The sequence below is a fragment of the Palaemon carinicauda genome, chromosome 44 (genome assembly GCF_036898095.1).
Source record: "Palaemon carinicauda isolate YSFRI2023 chromosome 44, ASM3689809v2, whole genome shotgun sequence".
NCBI classification, from domain to species: Eukaryota; Metazoa; Arthropoda; class Malacostraca; order Decapoda; family Palaemonidae; genus Palaemon; species Palaemon carinicauda.
Window position 1 is genome coordinate 7722672 of NC_090768.1, and position 22195 is coordinate 7744866.

The 22195-nt window shown below is 40.4% G+C and overlaps 1 protein-coding gene across 5 annotated transcripts in view; it reads right to left on the minus strand.

Moving 5' to 3' along the window:
- Positions 1-14700: 14700 nt before the first annotated feature.
- LOC137634471 (intraflagellar transport protein 74 homolog) overlaps positions 14701-22195 on the minus strand; it is a 180458-nt gene continuing 172963 nt past the window's right edge. For 4 of the 5 annotated variants that reach the window (XM_068366888.1, XM_068366887.1, XM_068366890.1 and 1 more), the window contains 2 exons: positions 18532-18756; positions 14701-15750 (listed from right to left, as the gene is read on the minus strand). In XM_068366888.1, coding sequence (XP_068222989.1) covers positions 15535-15750; positions 18532-18756 — 441 coding nt within the window. In that variant the 3' untranslated portion in view covers positions 14701-15534. The remainder of the gene's footprint in view (positions 15751-18531; positions 18757-22195) is intronic. The other variant, XM_068366891.1, reaches the window with a different exon arrangement.

A 22195-nucleotide genomic window follows, 5' to 3' on the forward strand; every position in this document is an offset into this window, starting at 1 on the left:
CCCGAGGAGTTAGAGTCCCAAGTAACTCACTGTTCTATGCAGAGTTAGGTGCAGGTTTCATAACACTACCTGCGGCTACCACAAATGTTTGACTTCGTGCACTTGTTTTGCATAATGTTTGAAGAAAACACGCGAGGATTTCCAGCCTGTGAAACTCTTAAGACTTTCGAAATCCATACTCTGAAAGAAATTCAGAGACTATGCAACTTTTCTAGGATCGTGACCGGCGGGTGAACTGTCAGGATCCGCTCTGCGAATGAAGTAGGTGATTTTCGCTCTTAGTTGTTTCAGTGACAGGTCGCTGTCCGAAGTTTCTCCTTTAAAGAGTTTGCCTCCACCAAAGTCCGAAGTTCTATGAGGCTCTCTACTGGACATAGAGAGGCATCTTCTTTCAGGGGGCATATTCTCCAAGGGCCCCATCTTTTGGTGGGTAATTCGTTTTTGGCGAGAAACGTCGGATCCGGGAAGAGGGTAAGGTCACCTGAATCTGTAAACAGGATGTGGCCCTCGTCCCTTGATAATGCCACTATTTCGCTGACTCGGGCTCCTGAAGCAAGAGCAAAAAGAAAGATAACTTTCTGAGTCAGATCCTTGAGAGGGCACGAATCATTGTCCAAGTTGGAGGCAAAATGGAGTTTATTGAAGATGTCGTTGGACAGATCAATCTGGAAGGCATACATTAGTGGTCTAGTCAAGGCCGATTTGCAAGTAGAAATCGTGTTGGCTGCCAAGCCCTGTCCGTGAAGGTGAATAAAGAAGGACATGCAAAAATCAATGGTGATTTCCGTAGGATTTTTGCCTTGACGAATGAGACCCATTTTCTCCAGGATGATTCGTATTGCCGTCGTGTGGATTCGGTCTTGTATTCCTCGAGGAAGTCTAGACTTTTCTTCAAGATCCCAAACCTTTTCTTCGCGGCTAGGGAGAGAAAATCATGAGATGAAGGTCCTTGATTTTCGATGATGAAGCGAAGACAGTCGACTTCTGTACTTGCTGGGAGAGTACTGGGCCCGGAAGAGGGGTCAGCGTGGGCTGCAGCTCTAGGACCAGGGGGTACCAATTGCTCCGGGGCCACTTGGGAGCCACTAGGGCCGCTGTCCCTTTGAAGGTTCTCAGCTTGTTGAGGACTTTCAGCAGAAGGTTGGTGGGAGGGAACAGGTAGATCTTGGACCATCTGTTCCAGTCCAGTGACATGGCGTCCACTGCTTCTGCCTTGGGGTACTCGGATGGGGCTACATATCGAGGAAGTTGATTATTGTCGCTCGTTGCGAAGAGATCGGTCTGAAGTTCTGGGACTTGGTGAGAGATGAAGGAGAATGATCTTGCGTCTAGAGACCATTCCGACTCTATCGGACTTGTCCGGGATAGAGCGTCCGCCGTCACGTTGCGGGATCCTTGTAGGTGAACTGCAGACAGGTGCCATTTCTTCTTCTCTGCCAGACGGAAGATTGTCAGAAGCACCTGATTATCTGGGGCGATCTTGAGCCTTGGCGATTGAGACATCGAACTACCACCAAGTTGTCTAGGGATAGACGAATATGGATCGAGGGAGGCGGGGAGAGTTTCTTCAGCGTTAGAAGGACCGCCATGGCCTCCAAGATGTTGATGTGAAACGTCTTGAATAGGGGAGACCATGTGCCTTGAGCCTATTTTTGGTGGGAGTGACCTCCCCAACCTTCCAGCGAAGCATCCGTGTGGATGTTGAGTGATGGAGGTGGGTGTTGAAGAGGAATGGACCTTTTCAGGGCCTTTGCTTTCGACCACGGCTTGAGGAGCAGCCGAAGTCCGTTTGGGAGCCGTCTCTTGAGGTCTCTTCGAGCGATGGATGCGGAACATCTCCAGACTCCCGCGGCATCCTTTAGCTGTGCACGTAGCACTGGGTTTGTCACTGAGGCGAACTGTAGAGAGCCTAGAACTCGTTCCTGCTGACGCCTTGAGATCCGTTTGGATTTCAGCAGTCGCTTGACAGACCCTGCTATTTCTTTCCTTTTCTTCTGGGGGATGGAAAGGCGGTGTGACTGAAGGTTCCACTGGGTTCTTAGCCATTGGAACCTTTGAGCTGGAGAGAGGCGAGATTTCTTCGCGTTTATCTTGAATCCCAGGTGTTCTAGGAACTGGGTGACTTTGTTGCAGGATTTTAAACAATCCTCGGGCGATGGAGCCCAGGCTAGCCAGTCGTCGAGGTAGGCCATCACCTGGACGTCTCGGAGGCGCAGCTGTTGAACGATGGCATCTGCCAGCTTTGTGAAGATCCGAGGGGCCACGTTGAGGCCGAAGGGCATGGCCCTGAAGGCGTAGCTTTTCCCTTTGGAGTCGAAATCCTAGGTAGGAGGAAGCGTGGTGGTTCATTGGAATGTACCAATAGGCATCCGCCAGGTCTATGGAGACCGTGTAGGAACCCTGAGGCAGAGGGGTCCTTATCTGATGAAGAGTCAGCATCTTGAACTTGTTGTTCGCTATGAACTTGTTGAGGGGGGATAAGTCTAGAATGACTCTGAGCTTGTCGGAGTCCTTCTTGGGGACGCAAAGCAGTCTCCCTTGGAACCTGGTTGACTTTACCCTCCTAATCACCTTCTTGTTCAAGAGATCTAGGACATATTCTTCCAGAAGGGGGGGATTGTTGGAAGAATTGCTGGAAGGTTGGGGGTGGTTGAGTCCAACTCCAGCCTAGACCCTTGTCGACGATGCTGTGTGCCCAGGGATCGAAGGTCCGACGATCCTGGAATTGGCGGAGTCTTCCTCCCACCGGAAGCACTTCATTGCTTCTGGTGTCCCGAGGGTGTACCACCTCGGCCGCTAGCTCCCTTTCCTCCTCTGCCTCTGGAGGGACGGCGAGATGCGTCTCTGCCTGTACCTCTGCTTGAGCCTCAACCTTTGGGACGAAAGGTAGTCGTCTGTTGCTCAAAGGCAGGGGTGAAAACCGGTGAATGGGGCAAGACCGGTTAGGTGACCAGCTGAAAGGTCTGTTGTGGCTGAGCAGCCACTTGGGGAGTAGCGGGTCCCGGAAACTGCCGTCTCTGTTGACGTTGCTGGGGTTTCGGCTTGGAGGATCTCCTCTTAGGTTGAGGGCCGTCGTCCTGAGAGGATTTCCTCTTCTTCGACATGCCCCACTTGTGAAGAAGGTTCCTGTTCTCCGTGGCGGCCTTGTCGGTAATCTCTTTCACCAGATCAGAGGGAAAGAGGTGCTTACCCCAGATGTTGGAGGAAATCAGCCTCCGGGGTTCGTGTCTCACTGTGGCACTTGAGAACACGAATTCACGACAGGCTCTCCGAGCCTTCATGAAGCTGTATAAGTCCTTGACTACAGTCGCCAGATGTGTCTTGGCGAGCACCATGTAGTGGTCGGGGACTCTAGTGTCACCGGCCATGACGTCAAGCTGGACCTGGAGGGACATGGATGCGGCAAGCCTTTCTTTCGTATCTTGTTCCCGACGAAGGAGGTGGTCATTAAGTTACGGAAGGTCTCCGTTAAACTGACGTCCAGCAACGTCAGGATCTAGTTTTCCCACCACGAAGGTATGTTGGACATCCTTCCAGTGTCGAGCATCGGGGGAAGTGACCAGGGAGAAGGGTCTGCACTCCTCCAGTGCAGGGCAAGGTTTCCCTTCTTCCACTGCCCTGTGTACCGCTGTGAAGGCCTTTTCCATGAAGGGGAGGATCGCATCATCAGGTGCGACGTAGGTAGGGTGCTTCTTGCTCAACGCCGGAAGCTTTGAGCAGGTAAAACCCCTACTTTTAAGGGTGTTGGCCATCATAGCCTGGGCCTTTGGGAGATCGAACACTATCACCTCCTTAGGTTCGGTCTCTTCTTTAGAGGCAGGTTTGGATCGAAGCCGGACGTAACAGTCCGGGTAAGCCTCAAAACTTGGGAAGAATTCCACTTCTTCCAGGACAACCAAGCCGACCTTCTCACTGATGAAGATCCTGCCCGTTGCGATCGGCATATGCTCGGCATACCTCCAGGGGTTGGCGTGCGAGCATGCAGGGAGGTCCTTAACCGAATTCCTTTTCGGCTCCTTGGAACTTCCCATGGTCCTGATGTATTCGTGTGTCTCACGGAGTTTCTTGTCCATGATGGCTTCGAGCGTCCGAAACATCTCCTGGGCGCTGGTTGGGATGGGGTCCGGGGTGGCGGAGGTAGACGGGAGTGATACTTCCGTCGGTGTAGGAGTTGGGGTGGTGGCGGAAGGCTGAGCGACCTCTTGCTCCGCCCCAGCGTATTCCACTTGGTCCTACTCATAGTCCAATTCTTCGGCCATGAGGATCCTCTCCGTTGTCTCCGACACTTCCGACATACATTCCGCGTTGTCAGTATCCAGGCGACACTCGTGCATGGACTGAGCCATGACAACATCGGGTTCCACCGTGATCTGGACGGTGGGGATCTGATCCTTGGGGACCACAGAGTCTGGGGATGCCTTTAGGAACAGTAAGGCCCTCAAGTCTTCGGTGGCAAGGTACGGTCCAGTGGCGTTCTTCTGGAAGCCACGCACCCATTTGTGTAGCTTCTCTCGAGAAGTGTCCCTAACCTCCGCTGAGGGGGGGTTATTGAACGCCTCGACCAGGCGTTCCTGGTAGACCGTACAGTTCAGTGGGTCCCAGAACTTCAGATCACCTTTTTTGTTTGCACAAGGGGCGTGAGTCCTACACGCCGTGTGCCCATAAAAGTGCGGGCGCTTCACTCCACAGAAGCCATGGTCGCACTTCACGTACTCCTCCTGTAAGAGAAAGAGGACATGAGTATGGGGGAGTCATAAGGATGACTTCTATTTTAAGGTTAAGTATTAAGAGATTAATCTTTAACCTAATATCAAGTGGTAGAAATACTGTGACGTTCAGAGAGTGGGCGGAAAAGAAGGAGATAGACACATCCTCCGTGTAACCCGCCCGGCCGGTTACCGTAACCTTATCCGTAGGCAATTTGATGTGACCGAGGACACAGGGCAGAATTCAACATAGCATGCCGTGAAGGCAGTGGGAATTCTAGTGGGGATTGCCAAGGATATAGAACTGGGACTGAGGCCACTCAGACCCAAGGATTGGGAACGTAGAAGATCCCATAGGGAAACGGTTTCCGGTAACCGGCCGTGCTAAGATACACGTAGCATGCTGGAAATCTGTGATATGCAAGAAGACAGCATGGTTACTAATGGAACGGTAAGGCAATACCTATCCATTATGAAATCAAACCATCTGGTTGCGATGTAGGGCTATCAACATCAGATGATAGCTAGTAGAAGGGGGTGCAAGTCGCCTTGACGCCTCCGGAAGGCTCCGGCAGACCGCCGGCGGCCGCTCCAGCAGAGTTTCTGGCATTAGGGAAGACAATATAGAAATCAAGAGTAATACCAGGGTGGCGGCCGCCGGCACAGCGGCGGGGAGCGGCGGCTCCGGCAGCCGGAGGTTGCCGGATTGGTGACAGGAACAAGGATGGTTATAGCAGAACCGGACTGCCGGCGGCGGATGCCGGCACTCCGGGGGCCGGCCGGTGGACGGACGACTGAAGCTATGAGGAAAGAGGGAAGGCCATCGGCTAGGCGCCGGCGGCAGGCGGCAGTCCCCCGGCACACGGAGGACTGACGGCCCAGAGGGCAAGGGGGAAGTCACCAAGGTAGGAGGTGGGTATCACCGACAGTAGAGGCGGCAAGGGACCGGCACCAGGATAGTGAAAGAGACAGAAGGGGGGGATGTAGGGGTCCGGCCACGGACCCCAAGGCATCCCACCTGAGTGGGTGTACCCATGATAGAGGCTAGCCCTATCACCCAGAAGCAGGGGCAGCAGAGGACCGGGAGCTAAGGGAGCCCAAGGGAGGGCAGGGAACACCCAAGAGGGGGGAGAACCCCTGTAGACAGAATGCATCCAGTGGTTAACCCCATAGGACACTATGAAGGGAATACGTACCAGAGCGGACTGCACACAGGAGCTCAAGGTAGCCCTATCACTCCACCCTAAGGAGGAGTTGTAGGACAGGGGACAGATGGGTATAGACTAACCTAAGTATAGGCTAGGCCATACAAGAGATAGGTGGGGAGGGGAGAAGAGAAGGGTCTTCTTTGGAGGAGGTTCTGTACCAGAGCGGCCACCAAGGAAGGGAGGACACTCCCTAGCCTAAGGTAAGGCAGCCTGTCTGAAAACGGTGCATGGGTATCGTTTCGGCAAGGTACAGAACTAACCCCTCCAAAACCTAACCTAGAGCAGGGATGTTACACCCTGAACTAGGAAGGATGGAAGACGTATCGCTATTGCAGGGAAGGTCGGAGACCTAGCCCCAGCAATAGAGGAAGGACTAGCCGTTCCTCATTCTCGGACGCAACCCTAAGGGGGGATCATTCCCTTAGGGAGGACAGAGAAGCGATATAATACTCTAATATGAGCTTGATCCCCTTACGTGGTAGGGGGAGCACGGCTACACAGAGGGGATGCCCTAAGGCAGGGGATGAAGGAAGCATATAGGGGTCCTACTTGTAGGTTAGGTTAGAAAGACACACTATCTAACCTGTCCCTTATATGGTCCCTGAAGGCGAAAAGACTTGCATCAAAGTCAATAGTATTGTAAAATAATGCCACTATCTTCATAAATAAACCTAGGATCACTGATAAATATCATGCATGAACACTGATATAGGCGCTCTGGCCTTGGGGCTATACTAGCCAACTGGTATGGGGTCAGTTGATGACCGATAATAAAGCGTCAAAACACGATATAAAAGTTCCTAGCTATGAAGACTAAATAACTAATAGTATCGATTAGTTAATGAGGCCGGAAAACGCTGTTGAGGCTATCTAAATAAGGCATGCAAAACAACAGCGACGCCATAAAATGGCCGGTCCGGTCGAGGCACAGCTCTGCCACAAAACATCAAATATCTCGAAAAGTAAAAGTTACTTTACGGTCAGAGCTTATTTAAACAATACTGGAACCTTGTACTCAACTTTCCAGAAGAAGGCGAGGCCGAGGGTAGAGACATGGCTAAGATGCAAGTCGATAAAGATCACACAGGGAAAAGTCCGACTAGTAAGGCAAGCTACTATATGAAGGATGACGGACGTGACGTCATTTAGCAATGGCGCCCGTTTGTTTACGTCTCGAGTACCAAAAGTAGCCACGGACGAGATTAGCTGTGGAACAGCTCCCCAGCTATTCTCCGTCCCTCCATATCGAAGTGTTAACTCTGTATGGGGTGCAGATAGCTATGTGGCGCGTTAATACATGCGTCCCCTGTTGATATACGATGTCTTAAAGGGAAACCTTTAGGATACTCGCTCCAGAAGTTAGAATTCTGTGATAACCTGTGGTTAAATTCTCTGGGAATATCTTAGTAGTTATATACCCAAGGAAGCTACCAAAAAGGGACCTTCCATCAGGACGCCATGGCTTGAGCCCAAAAATATATATATATATATATATATATATATATATATATATATATATATAATATATATATATATATATATAGCCTATATGTGTTTTGTGATACTATAGAAAACATAATTAGGCTACACATATGTGCACTGATTAGAATAAAGTTGAAGTTTATATATTTTGGTAATTTTTTTCTGATTCCCAAATCTGTAAATTCAACAATTCTCTTTTTTCTTTTGGAAACATTCTACTACCTCAGCAAGACTTTTCAATAATATTCAAAAGCATTTAATAAAATTCCAATGATCATTCATAAGTTTGATCCAATTTATTTACGACAGCAATTTTCATAAAAATATGTTGTTCTGCTCAACTAACTTACTTTAACATTTCCCAGGCAAACAAGGAGTAAAGCCTCAACACTTCTCAGCATTCATGAAGTTTCTTTCCAGCTGTAGCCAGATTGTGGAATGACCTTCCTAATCTGGTAATTGTATCGGTGGAACATCAGAAGTTCAAACTTGCACCATATGAATTTTTGTTGAATAGGATGACATGGGTCTCTCTTCATTGTTTATACATAGCATATCTATTTCAACGATGTTACGAGTCTAAATATATTTTCTATTCTTTATTCATTACTTTTCATATAGTTTATTTACTGCCATATTTCCTTTCCTCACTTGACTATTTATCCGTTGAATTTAAAACAACCTAGTACAGTATTAGATACAGTTCTTGAAGTAAAAAATCTGCAAGTGCTTCTGTGTAGATATCAAGGTCAGGATGTGGCATGTCTCCAAAACAGGTATCATCTTGGCTTTTAATGCAAAATCATTGCTTATTTGGTAGAAGTATATACAGGATTAGATGAACCCTATCAAATCTTTTTGGCCATTTTCAATATAATCCAAAAGAAAAATTTCTTCTGGTACATTATCAGGTTTATACACTTCATATGGAGTTGGCATATCCAAATACTGAAGATCAATAGTGTTTGGTGGGTCCAAAATGATACCCTTCCTCTAAAAGAACACTACATAGTTCCTGTTTTTCTTCTGCGTGGCATTTTAAACCTGTTGAATATTTGAAGGAAATGAAAAAAAAACATAAAAGCTAAAAATAATCTGGAATTCTTTAATGAAACAATGCAAACATTACCTCATACAATATAAATAATCAAAGCAAACTACCTGCCAGATGACCTATTTGTTGTGGCAAAAAGGCAGTGGTTAATATAATGTGGTAAATGGTCCCATTCTGCTAAAACTAACTGCAAAGGAAAGCAGTTCAAGAACACTTCCTATATTATTATCCACAAACTACCATGAATAAATCAACTTGTAAATAGTGTATTAAAATGTTTTTGTTTATTTGTAAAAAATTAACGGCTCAAAAGAGGGCATTGTATATAAATCAATAACCAGACTAGGTAACTGATTACAAGTTAAATCGTCTTGAGGAACTGTATTGAAGACTTAGTTTAGATGAAACTAAAATTCACAATTCAACAGATTTAGTCAGTCTAGATATAAAACATCCATTGTTAGTATTAACGATAACAAATTAATAGTTCTTATACACAAAAAGCGGAATTCAGATGTATATAGTTTGTAGCCTTAGAAACAGCTGTCTTTGAATATTTTGATGAAAAAGCTGCGTCAGAATAAAAACAAGTTATAAGGTAGTTTTATCAATATTTCCGGCAAACGACACTTAATGTTGACAATAATTGGTGTAATAGTGTTGCGCATATGTTGAGGCTCAGTGATGGAAGGCATTGTCTGTGTAATGGAACCTCCAGAGCATTAGCGATGTATTATTTGTGGATTAAACTACCATTATCATATTCAACTATTTCTATACCAGAAGGTTTATTCTCTTTATCATATATTATGACGTAGAAATAGAAGGAGGAGGAGGAAGCAGACGATGATGATATTGGTCCTGATTTATTAGACAGAAATCACATAAGCTATAAAGGAACTAAAAAATAGTAAAGCTCTTGGACCAGATGATATTCCAGCAAAGTTTTTAAAAATTCTAGTGGAAGATGGCAAGAAAAAAATGAACTTATTATGCCACATGATAAATAAAAATGAAGTTTGGTCCGAAGATCACACAAAAATCTCAATGATTGCCTTCCCCAAGAAACCAAAAACAATAAAGTGCTCACAACTAAGAACAGTAAGCTTGATTAGGTATGTATTAATAGTAATGCTTGGAAAATTACTAGGAAGGTTGAAAGGAAAAATTGAAGAATATATTGGAAAGGATCAATTTTGATTTGGATCAAGATGTGGGACACGAGAGGTAATTGGCTGTATGAGGAAGATGAAAGAAAAAGTTATATATGTTAATGAAGAAATGCTTGTTTGTTTCATTGACTTTGAGAAAAGAATTGATAGGGTTCAGAGGGCATTACTATGGGAAATTATAAAAAAAACATATCCATTAACTGGAGAGTTAGAAGTTTAATAAAGAATTTATATCTACATCAAACAGTAGCAGTATATATTGCAAGGTAAGATTCAGAACCTGAAACTGTTGGAAGAGGAGTCAGACAGGGATGTTCCCTATCACCAATTCTGTTCAACTTATATGCAGAAGCAGTGAAGAAAAAATCACTGAAAGTTCTGGAAAATGGCATTAAGGTGGGAGGAGAAATAGTGAAAACTATAAGGTTTGCTGATAACAAGGCAGTTTTCTGTAGCACATAAGAAGGTTTACAGAGTATGATAAATAAGATAAACAGTATGGAATGAAAATAAATACATCTGAGACCAAGGTAATGAGAATTGCAAGAAGACAAGGACCTCCAATAAACATGAAGATTGGAAATGAAACTGTAGAGGAAGTCAGTCATTTCAAGTACTTGTGAAGTATTATAACACAAGAAGGAAACTGTGGTAAAGAGACCAAAGTAAGGTAGCTTTTGAGAGAGAGAGAGAGAGAGAGAGAGAGAGAGAGAGAGAGAGAGAGAGAGAGAGAGAGAGAGAGAGATTAACGGGAAAACTGAAAATGGAACTAGAGAAAAGATTTGTATAAAACTTCATATGAAATATAGCATTCATGGTTCTGAAGCATGAACCATAAAAGCAACAGACAAGAAACAACTGGAATCATTTGAAATGTGGATATGGAGGAGGATGCTGAAAATAAGTTGGAGAGATCACAAGACATATGAAGAAGCAATAAGAATAGTTTGAGAAGAGAGAACCCTTTTTACAACAACAAAGAGAAGGTAGAAAAACTTGAAAGGAAACATTTTAAGAGGAGATGGGTGACTGAGGGACATTATAGAAGGTAAATTTGAAGGATAACGACCCATAAAAGGAAAAGGAAGTCAATGCTAGATGACCTGAAGGGAAGGAGTTAAAAAGGGTGGCCATGAATAGAGAATTAAGGAGTGACTAAACCATGAAAAGATCTAGTAGTATTATATTCAACTATAGTTCTTCACTAACTTCAAATAACCAATGATAATATTACAGTATCCTTTATAGCCAGACTCATAAGATTAATAAAAGCATTTGTTAGTATTTACCCAACTAAAGTAAACCCATGATGAGCTAGTAGCTGAGCTTGCAAGCGAACAAAAATACACTCTCATCCGGAACATAATGCAATTAACCAGCTTCAGCTGATACACCACCAACAACGACAAAAAATTTAAGAGCATTGATGGTATGAAATGACACCTCCTAAATTAAAATCAATATAGCTTAAGAGCACTTACTTTAGCTAGAGGAGGGATATAAGGATCCAGACTACCTACTTAGTTTTCTACCTCGTAATCTAGATGTCTAAAAGAGTACCTAGGGATGCAAAACTGCAAATTTTTAGTGGCAGAAGGATCTAAAGTAATTAAAGAATTTAAGACTACAAGAGGAAAGAGTCGCTGAGGTGCATTGAACATTGAGAACCTACTAAAGGAATGCTATATGATTATGACCACTAGATCCAACTAAGGAAGTCAGGTTAGTGTAAGCATCCGGTTAAAGAAGTCAGACTTACTGTCCACAAGAGAAGGACAGCCTAAGAATAACAAAGGAAGTTGAATAAGTTTGGCTGTTCAAAAGCCCCTCACTAACTTGGCTGGTAAGTGAGTATTATAAACTCCGCAAAAAAACTATTCTCTTTGTTTACTTCCCCTTGAACTAAAATTTACTTTCCTCAGCCATTATTAGAATTTAACAGCAGCTATTCTATTTACAGCTTAGAAGATTTATGTCTGTGCAATGTATACTCCCAAGTTTCAAAAACACTATCTGAAATATACTTTCGAGAGAAACTGAGATATTATACTCCTCACAAAGGTTATTCAAGACAGTAATTTTCTTGTGCAAATATGCTAACCAATCCAACAAGTAAGAGAAATTAAAATGCAATACACACTTGACACAACCTGGAGGATGATCATCTTGGTAAAACCACAGCAACAGAAAAACTGAAGAATAAAAAACAGTTAGCATGCTAGATTGTTTTATTACTTTACTAGGGGCATGTATCTTTTGAAAGGAAAAGAAAGGCTATTTTTTTTCATAAATCTTTAGGGGTAAACGTCGGTAAACCGAGCTTATGGAGAAGCTATATGAACATCAGGAGAGGTTCATCCAAATAATTAAATTTCTTTTTCGCATTGAAATTTGAAGGAATATTTAACAATAAATTAAGTAGAATAACATCACTCATGATAAGAAGGAAAAAATACTCTATGGGAAAGGTCAGATAACTTTGTAATTACCAATTATTCACTTTCCATCAATTACAAATAACCTAATGTTTTTTCATTGTATAGATACAGGTAGACTACATATGAAGCATTACGACCTTTTCTTCTGAAATAATACATGAATATAAAGCCTTTGAATACCATAACAGGTAATTTATGTCTTGTAAACTTTCAATTTCAGTTCCAAATGACATGATTTATATCCAGTAATTACCATTTTGTTTCTCTAATCTTTTATTCATGTATAAGAAATTTTTACTAAATATGTAACATAATAATTATATCAATGGAAAGGATATTTAATCAGCCATGTGATAAAAATTTGTAAAGTCTTACCTTGTATAGTTTTGCTGCTTAGGGCCTGGTCCTTGGGAGCCAAACCATTTGGTGAGGGGTTGGGGTTCAAAGGGTTAATACTATACCAGCAGAGTGATAAGGTTCACAGACCTTCCAAATAGATTTACACTTGACTTTACTTACAAAATAATGAAAGATACAGTCATTAACAATGTTGTTGCAACTTTAGTAATTAACAAACACAAATTGTACATTATTTCTCAATTATACCATAAATGGGTAAGAAACTAGGAGAAATTTGACAAAATATAGGTGTTTAAAAATAAACTGATTTTCTTGAGCGTTGCACAAAAATTTCCTTACAGTACTACACAACTAGTTTTTACAGCCTTATAAAAGACCACACATGACTAGAAAAGAAGATGAATCTTCAGTAAATCATTACATAACTTTTGCATCTACTCTAAAATAAACTTGATAAACAAAAACAAAACAACCTTTATTTCTAAGTTTAAGCTTCTCAATAGTTATGACTTACCTAAGGTTAACAGCCATTTAATATTAAGATACTATTAAATTTTTACTTTCCCTCTATCTAACTCTAAGTTATTTTTTATAGAATATAATAATATACTTCTGGTTACCATTTGATATTAATACTTGCAATACTGGCAAACTGCAAGTTAGTGAAAGACAAAAGAATTCTTGATAAAAGAGATTACCTTTAGCATATAAATTAAAAACTGGTCCCAACACTTACAATGATGAAATCTTATTGATGTATGACACTTTGGGGTACTTTAATTAGTCACTGCTGTTACTTGACATATAGGGAGAAAGTGCCTTTTGGAAAGATATACGGACACTGGTAATATAACATTACTTCAATTTACATAAAATTTGTATAAGAAAAAATAATCTGAAAATGTCCAATATGGCATTAAAACCCAATATGAAATTACTACAGTGTGATATTCAACTTAAATGCAAATATGCATCATAATCGAAAGTCACCATAGTCAAATCTGGATCATACTGTGAGTAATCTTCCCTTTTTCTTAAGATTATAGTTGCAGTTTTAGAGCAATCAATGTAAATATCATAAACCACAAAATAATACAAATGATAAATGCTATGTATTTACAATAAGCACACATAAGTTAAATATTATATCTCAAATGATCGCAGCTTCAAAGTCCAGTAGAACCTTGCAATAATAGACTAGCAAGGAGGAAGGGCTGTCTGTTATCACCAATTGTCCATTATATTGAAAAGATGTTTCCCACAGCATAAAATCAAGCAAAATCATACCAAATTGTATACTGAACAGGACTACTATATATGCCCGACATCTGGGGTAACATCAAACCGATCAGTTAACATTAACACATTTTTGTTTTCACCCTTGGATGACATAATTATGGAATGTAAATTCAATGAAACTCACAAAAACAAAGACTCCTGCAAGCAGTGACCAAATCGAAACAAACTCAATACAGTGCTGAGAAACACTAGTGGGCAATCTGGAATATATTATTACTGTACTACTACCTTCTCAAAGATTAAAATCAAACAAAATCTTTAGAATTGTATACACGCTATTATATTTGTAAATAAACATAAATACCGCTTATTTCCTGGTATAAGATAAGACTAGATGAAAAATTAAGGCATCTTATAATCAATTTATCTCATATAGTATATAAAGACAGCTGAATTACAAAACCATCTGCGTATAATCTAAGTTTTGTTTACATAAAGATAATGTTATTCTAAATCTTGTTTTATTTATTGTGTCCTCAAAAATTCAACATAAATCTGATTCTATATCCTGATTTACCTATATATGATGTCCAAAAGGGGAAATCATTGTTTTGCTTATGTGTTATCACCAATCGCAATGAAGAAACAAAGAATGAAAGCATTTGCACATCAAATTGATGACTAATACTTATAGCTTTTAGTAAACTGTATCAAAACTGTAGTAGTCTATAGCATATTGGTATTTCTACACTAACTATTATAAAATGTTTTGAATAAATTTGGAAATCACTTAAGTATAGTAAACAGAATCAGGAAAATCAAGTCATTGCCAAGAACAGGAATTTACCTCTCAATACTAACTGGTTAATGACTTGTTAGCTTGATAGTAGCAGCAATAATCTTTTAAAACTTTCCTCAAAAACAAAACCATATGATAAAATGGTTAGAAATTATTCAAAAAAAAATAAAAGAAAAAACACAGACTGAAATGAATCACAAGTGAAATACAACTAAATACTCCCCGGATGATTATGAAAAAAAATACCACTCATGACTGCTGCACCTATAAAGTCAGCTAACAAAGATGATGACACCAGTAACTGATCAGTATGTGCTAAATGAAGAATTCATATATTCATCACTTAAACACTTACTGTAATACATGTGAAATAGCAGTAATAATTGACAGTTACATGAAAACATGGAAAAGGATTAATACCAAGTGCTGAAATACCAACCCTAATACAAAGTAAACAGTGAACAACACTGTAGACTTATAAAAAGATAGTTATGTGACTCATCCAGACCCAAGAATTAACATAGAGCCAGTAAGGTTAGACTATCTTCTGTCAGATGGACAAGACTCTAAACCTGTCAAAATTTAGGGCACAGTTAGGCATTATATATTTGATTGTGCTATGATGAAACAAATAAGGTCAATGTGTATATATTGTCTACAATTGTACAGTTTCCTAAAAACATTGGAATATATGAATTTACTTAACTTTATTGCCCAAATTATCTACATAGCACAAATGTACATGTAAAGTACTGTAATCTGAAAAAAGAAGAATGCATAATAATTATATTTATGTTTAACAACAAAATTATTATAATTTAAAATTCTCTTGCCATACACTACATAAGTGAGTCCATTATTAACCATTAATGTTTGCAAAATAAAGGCAACGGCATTATAAAAATTTTAGAATAGTATAGCCTGTACCTTACATTATAAATAGACAATAAACGATGATTTAACAAGGGTTTAGATGATGAAGGTTTGTAATAATGATATCTGTATTATATTATCAGATGAATGAAAAAAATTCAGCTAACATTAAAAAACATACCTTCCCATACAAAAAAAATATTCTACATGATGGCACCCGTACTTTGCACTACTTCTTGCAGTGTCTTATTGTATTCCATGACAAGATGCATTGCCTGATTTCTAAGAGGTACAAAGTTGGACTCTGCTTTCTTCTGAGCTATGAATTCCTTAAGCGTAAAGTTAGTTTGCTCAAGATGGGCCCATTTCTTTTCGAGGCTAGTCAATTGTGTATAAGTTTCATTTTCATTCAGATGGCTCTGCAAAGTGAAATTCAATCATTAGTAGAGCTTCTAATTAATACACTTAGAAATAATCCACAGAAAAAAATTAAAAATCTAAATGATCTAACTTTCACAATATTCCTTGTCAGCTGTCTTGAGTTCTTGTGGCATTATAAATGTTTTCAATTGAATACAGTACTGTATATACATACATATATAAAATGTATATATACACACAAACACACACACATGCACACACACACATATACAGTATATATATATATATATATATATATATATATATATATATATATATATACTGTATATATATACATATATATATATATATATATATATATATATATATATATATATATATATATATATAGTACTCTATATGTGCATGTGCGATAATGGACTAATAGGGGGAAGGACTATTCGTTATTAATGATTGGCCATTATATCAAATATAGGTTTTTTAAGCATAAAGTCAGGCAAAATAATACTTAATTGTATGTTAGTGGAGTCCTATTAAATGAATTTCCAGTGAAAATTAAATGAATTTCCAGTGAAAATGGAGTACTCCAAGGGAGTGTGGTGTCACCTAAATTGTTCATCCTCCTCATGGATTTTGTAATGCATACAGTACAACTGTTGAGGATGGTGGAGAAGGATTGGACTGGATTGGTAACAGGAAATCAGCTGAACTAGAGTATGCTGCTGACGCTATCCTTATTAGCAGAACACCACAGGACTTGCAAAGGTTGCTTACAAGAATGCATGAAATATCACATGAGGTTGGGCTCAAGAAGAAAGACAGATAACGAAAATAGAAGATGAAATATTATTGGAAGGAGGAAGTACTAATGAGGTGGCATCATTAAAATATCCAGGAACTATGATCTCTAATACAGGATCTTTAGAATTTGAGTTCAATGAAAGACTGAAAAAAGTAAATAAGACAATGGCTAGGTTAAGTAAAATTTGGAAATTAAATTACCTGAAATTACATATAAAAGTCAGGCTATATATCAGTTTAGTGAGATCGATGTTACTGTATGGACATGAGTCACGGTATGACAATGAAACAATATCCAACACATTTTGTAGACTTGAGAGCAAAGCCCTCAGAAGAATACTGAGAGTTAATGGCAGGAAAGGATCAGAAATGAAACTATAAGAGATTACTTGAGTGCCATAAGTGGATGAGATAATAGTGAGGGAGATGGTTTAGGCATGCTCTTTGCACTCCCCAAGAGAGATTAGTTTACCAAACTTTCAAGTTTCAACTGGGCTCTACAAGACACTAGAAGGGTTGGAAGACCCAGGCCTACATGACTGAGGACTATGAAGCGTGAAGTAGGAGAAGATGAATGGAGAAGTATTGATTTAAAAGCTCAAGATAGAGACAACTGGCAAAATCTAATTGAGGCGCTTTGTAACAATAGGCGTAGGAGAAGTGTGATGACGATGATACAGAACTACTAAACACCATACGCCTAATATCTGGGATAAAATCAAAATGAGCAGCTGAGATTAACATGCTTTTGATTTTTATCCTTAGATGACATATTTAAAAAATGTAAATTAAATAAAACCCACGTAAGCAAAGAATAAGGCAGGAATGGAATGAATCAGAACAAACTACGTAAAACACCAGAAAACACTAGCGGAATACTGTATTTCAGAGTTAAGACTTCTTTCCCAACAATTAAAATTCAACAAAATCATAAAGAATTGTATGCAAGTAAGCTATATTTATAAATGAATGTGTAAATCTAGGTGGAATTGAATCCACCGGATTGTTACTTTTGGCCATATGGCTTAGCATTGGAGCCAAAGTGGACAAACACTATCAGAACAGAACTAAGGAAAAACCCTAAAGTTCCGCTATAGAATCATCATTGAAAGGTTGGAGAGCATGTTGGAAAGAATTATACAGCAACAGATACAGTAGAAGGCTAAAGAGATTATGTACCTAGAGGCCGAAGGGATGTTGCAAAGATCCCTGGGTTAAACTTTCAGTAAATCACAGGAAGTGCCCCAACGGCATAACCCCCTACGGAGAGTATATATATATATATTGAAATTATACAAAGTGTAAGAAGAGATAGAATATCTGTGAAAACTGGCAGATGATGCTGACAAAGCCATGTAATATATATTTATGGAATCTTATTGGTGCTAGGGTGTTCCACAGCTGTATTGATAAAATATCCAAGGGTAGAACGAAAAAATGGGAAAATACTTATCAACAGGATGACTAGATTATCAACAGGGAAAACATTTTAGTTTAGTTACAAAAGATGAGGAAAACAATCTGACTGATATGCCATAAACTGAAAAAGGCCTGAATGTATTTAATAGTAAATTCAAAGCTTTGAAATTCTTAATCCTGAGGATTAGGATATGGAAAATACTAGGGTATGCTGGATCATTGCATGGATAATTTTAGCTGAAAAAAAGACATCTAGTTGAGTAACTAGATTCTTTTTGGAGATATTAGAATGAGGAAACCAAGTCTAATGATTGGAAACTAGGATTATCAAACTATGATATGCAACTGGCAACAAATAATACTAATTTATGCTAACAAGCAGTGTTTCACATTTCCCATGTAAAATTTTCCAACCAGCTTGATTTTTCAATTTATCAATAACTACTTTTATTTAGATACAGTACAAAAAGAATATACTGTAGCATCAATCATTGATATGACTAATTATCCTTATGACTTAATAATCATATTAATGCTTTCCTAGGAATAGAAGACAAAATTACATTTTCATGCATCAGGAAACCAGCAAAATAACTAACCTTTAGCGTATTGATTTCATTTGTAATTTCTTGCAAACGCTGTTTTATAGAAGTTTTCACAATTTCTAGTTCATCTTTTTGTTTGACTAGGTCTTTCCTTTTTTCTTCCAACTTTGTTTTCAAACCATCCAAATCGCTGAACTCTAGAAGCTCTTTTTCCATGCGAGCCAGCTTCTCTTTCTGTTCAACCATTTCATTTTGTACTTTAGTTTCTAAGGCTTCAATCTGCAATAAAATAACCATAACAATGTTAAAAAAAACCTATATCATTGTCTCAATACTACTGCATTACAAAGAACAAAGATTGAAAATATAGATACCAAAACTTGAATTTAAGTGATAAAATTTTGTATTTCTATATTCACCTGATGTATTGCTTTGTCTCCAAAGCCAAGTCAATATCAATGTTACTCAAATAAAAAAGAAAGAAAATTCTGTTTTCTACTTGGATATTTGATCTTGGTATACACCGAAGAGCAAGGATATCCCTCAAATTTTCTCAAGTCAATGGCATCTGCTCAACATACTGGTGGTTAAAGTCAACCTAAATCACCCTCAACATTGAAACTAATATCCTAGCCTCTTGATCTCCTTAGTCAGTATGGAGGAAGGTGGGCATGTATGTGAACATCAGGCGAGTACAGAATAAAAAAGTTTATCAATAAAATTATTTCGATAAGCCTCCCCTGATGTATATATTGCTGAGTCATGAAGGAGAGAGATAGGAAAATTAAAGTACTGTACCATAAATTTCTGTGTACTGTATATGACAACATTTAGATAAGAGGAGGTTGAAGGTTAAGAGTTAATTTTAATGAATTTATCTCATTTCTGCAGTGAACAATAGCTGCTAAATTATAAACCATCTGTGTATAAGCTAACTTTTGCTTATCAAATATTGGTTATGTAATGATGATGATACTGTATTACTAATGCTGTATTACTTACCGTATCCTTAGAAATTCAAAATAAATGAAATAAGGGCAATTTTATATCATGTTTTTCCTAAACATACCACCTAAAACAGAAACCATTGTTTTGTTTGTTTCGCCAATCATAACAAAATGATGAATGCATTTACATATCTAAATGATAACTAAAGACACCAATAGCTTTTAGTAAAGATGATGTTATTACAAATAATCTACTTATTGTATACTTAGAAATTAAATAAAAAATAAATAAAGCAAGACTATCAGATAAAAGATATGGACAACTTTTCATTCTTTTTTCTTCAAGATGTTTATCATTAAACAAACATTCAATGTTCAAAAATTATCAAGTTCAATGGTAGAACTATATTAAGTAGAAGAAAAATGACTATAGCAGGGTTCCAAAACTTGGATGTTGCAAAAAGTCCCTGCAAGGGCAGAAAGGCACTCGGGGAAGGTAGGGAGGGCCATTACCCGAAAGTAGTTCTCGGTAAGTATGTTAGGAAAAATAAAAATTACTTAAAATTTTTGATTTGTTCCAACACAAATACTTACCTCGAACTACTTTCTTAGGAGACTTACACTTTAGGAGGTGGGAGTGGCTTCCTGACCTTCAGACCCAGCAAAGCGGACGCCAAGAAGCCTAAATATGAACTAGGTTCTAAAGAAAAAAAAAAAACTGGGAAACGGACGGTAGGGTAAACTACACAAAGAGCTCACGTTAGTGTCTAAGTACTCACCCTTTGAAAAATCTTCTGATGTTGAGTCCAGTAACAAAGTTGCAGAGACGTGTTCTTCATTGGTTACATAAGTGTGGTTATCTCCGATAGGGATAGGAAACGGGGATTAGGGTGAAAAGGAACGATCCTGTGTCTCCTGGTTTTGCTATCCACGATTGTGCCTGGGGCTTTACCGTTAAATCACTTGGAGCGCGGAGATGACTGTCCCAATGGAGAACCCGTCTAAGGACCTTCTTGAGTAATCCTTGAGGTAATGGGCAGTAAAGGTCGACTGGTTCGACCAGGTGCCCGCTCGAAGGATCTGGCCCACTGCCATGTTCTTCTCAAAGGCTAAGGAAGTGCTCAGACCTCTGATGTCATGGGGCTTGGGAGTACCTGGCAAGGCTAGTCCCTCCTCCTTGTAGGCCCTGGCAATAACTTGTCTCAACCAAAAGGATATGGTATTCTTCGATACCTGCTTCTTTGTAACACCTGTGGAGACGAAAAGGCTCTTGATGCCTGGCCGGAGATGTGCAGTCCTCTCAAGGTATTTTCTAATGGCACGGACAGGGCATAACCTCAAATCCTCAGGATTCCCAGTCCTAGGAATAGCTGGCAGAGAGAACCCCTCGAATTTAGGATCCCAGACTGTTGGGTTCTGGGTTTTCGCCACGAACGAAGGGACGAACTTGAAAGAGATCTCTTTCCACCCCTTCGAATGAGAGACGTTATAAGACAGCCCATGGATCTCACCTACCCTTTTCGCAGAGGCCAAGGCCAACAAAAAGACTGTCTTGAGAGTGAGATCCCTGTCTACAATATCCTTCATTGGTTCGAACGGGGGCTACTTAACATCTTCAGGACCCTAGCTAAGTTCCACTGAGGCACCCTAACAGTTTGAGGGGGGCAGGGCTGTTCAAAACTCCTGACAAGCATAGAGATGTGTCTAGAGGAGCCCAGGTCGATGCCCTTCAGAAGGAAGACTTGACCCAAGGCTGCTCGTACTCCTTTTATAGCTGGGATTGACATCCCTATCTCGTCTCTGAGATATACTAGAAAGTCTGCGATATCTGGGACTGAGGCTTTGAGGGGTTTTATGCGCTTCGAAGCGCACCACTTCGTGAAAGAGGCCCACTTCGCTTGGTAGACCGCTGCCGACGACCTTCTCAGGTATCGCGACATCCTCTTAGCCGTTCCTGACGAATATCCTCCCTTCCTCAGGAGGCGCTCGATAGTCTCCAGGTGTGAAGGCGTAGAGACTGTGGGTTGTCGTAGAACCTGAAAAAGTGTGGCTGTTGTAGAAGATCTGGCCTGTCGGGGAGTGGCCACGGAGGATGGTTTGTCAGGTCTTTGAGGTCTGCAAACCACTCTCTCTCCGGTCACCAGGGCGCTACCAAAGTCATCCTTAAGTTCCGGGCAGCCCTTACTCTGTTGAGCACTTGCCTGATCAACGTGAAGGGGGGGAAAAGCGTACACGTCTAGGTTGTCCCACTTGTGCTGAAAGGCATCCTTCAAGGCTGCCTTTGGGTCTGGGACAGGAGAACAATACACGGGGAGTTGTGCGTTCAGCTTGGTTGCAAAGAGGTCCATCACCGGGGAACCCCACCGCTGGATGATGAGCCTGGCTACTTCTGGGAGGAGGGACCATTCTGTTCCTACTATCTGACCCATCCTGCTGAGACCGTCGGCTAGGACGTTCTTTTTCCCGGGGATGAAACTTGCCAATAACACTATCTGGTTCGCTTCCGCCCAATCTAGGATCTCTAGGGCGAGATCGCACAACTCCCTTGATTTTAGGCCTCCTTGCTTCTTTATGTACGCTACCACTGTGGCGTTGTCGCACATCAACGCCACAGTGTTTCCCCTTAGTAGATCGATGAAGTGCAGGCAAGCTTTCTGGACTGCCTTCAACTCTAGGACATTGATGTGTAGGCCTTTCTCCCTGTCCATCCAGGTTCCTCTCGCCGTCCCGTTGAGGAGATGGGCTCCCCATCCCTGGTTGGAGGCATCTGT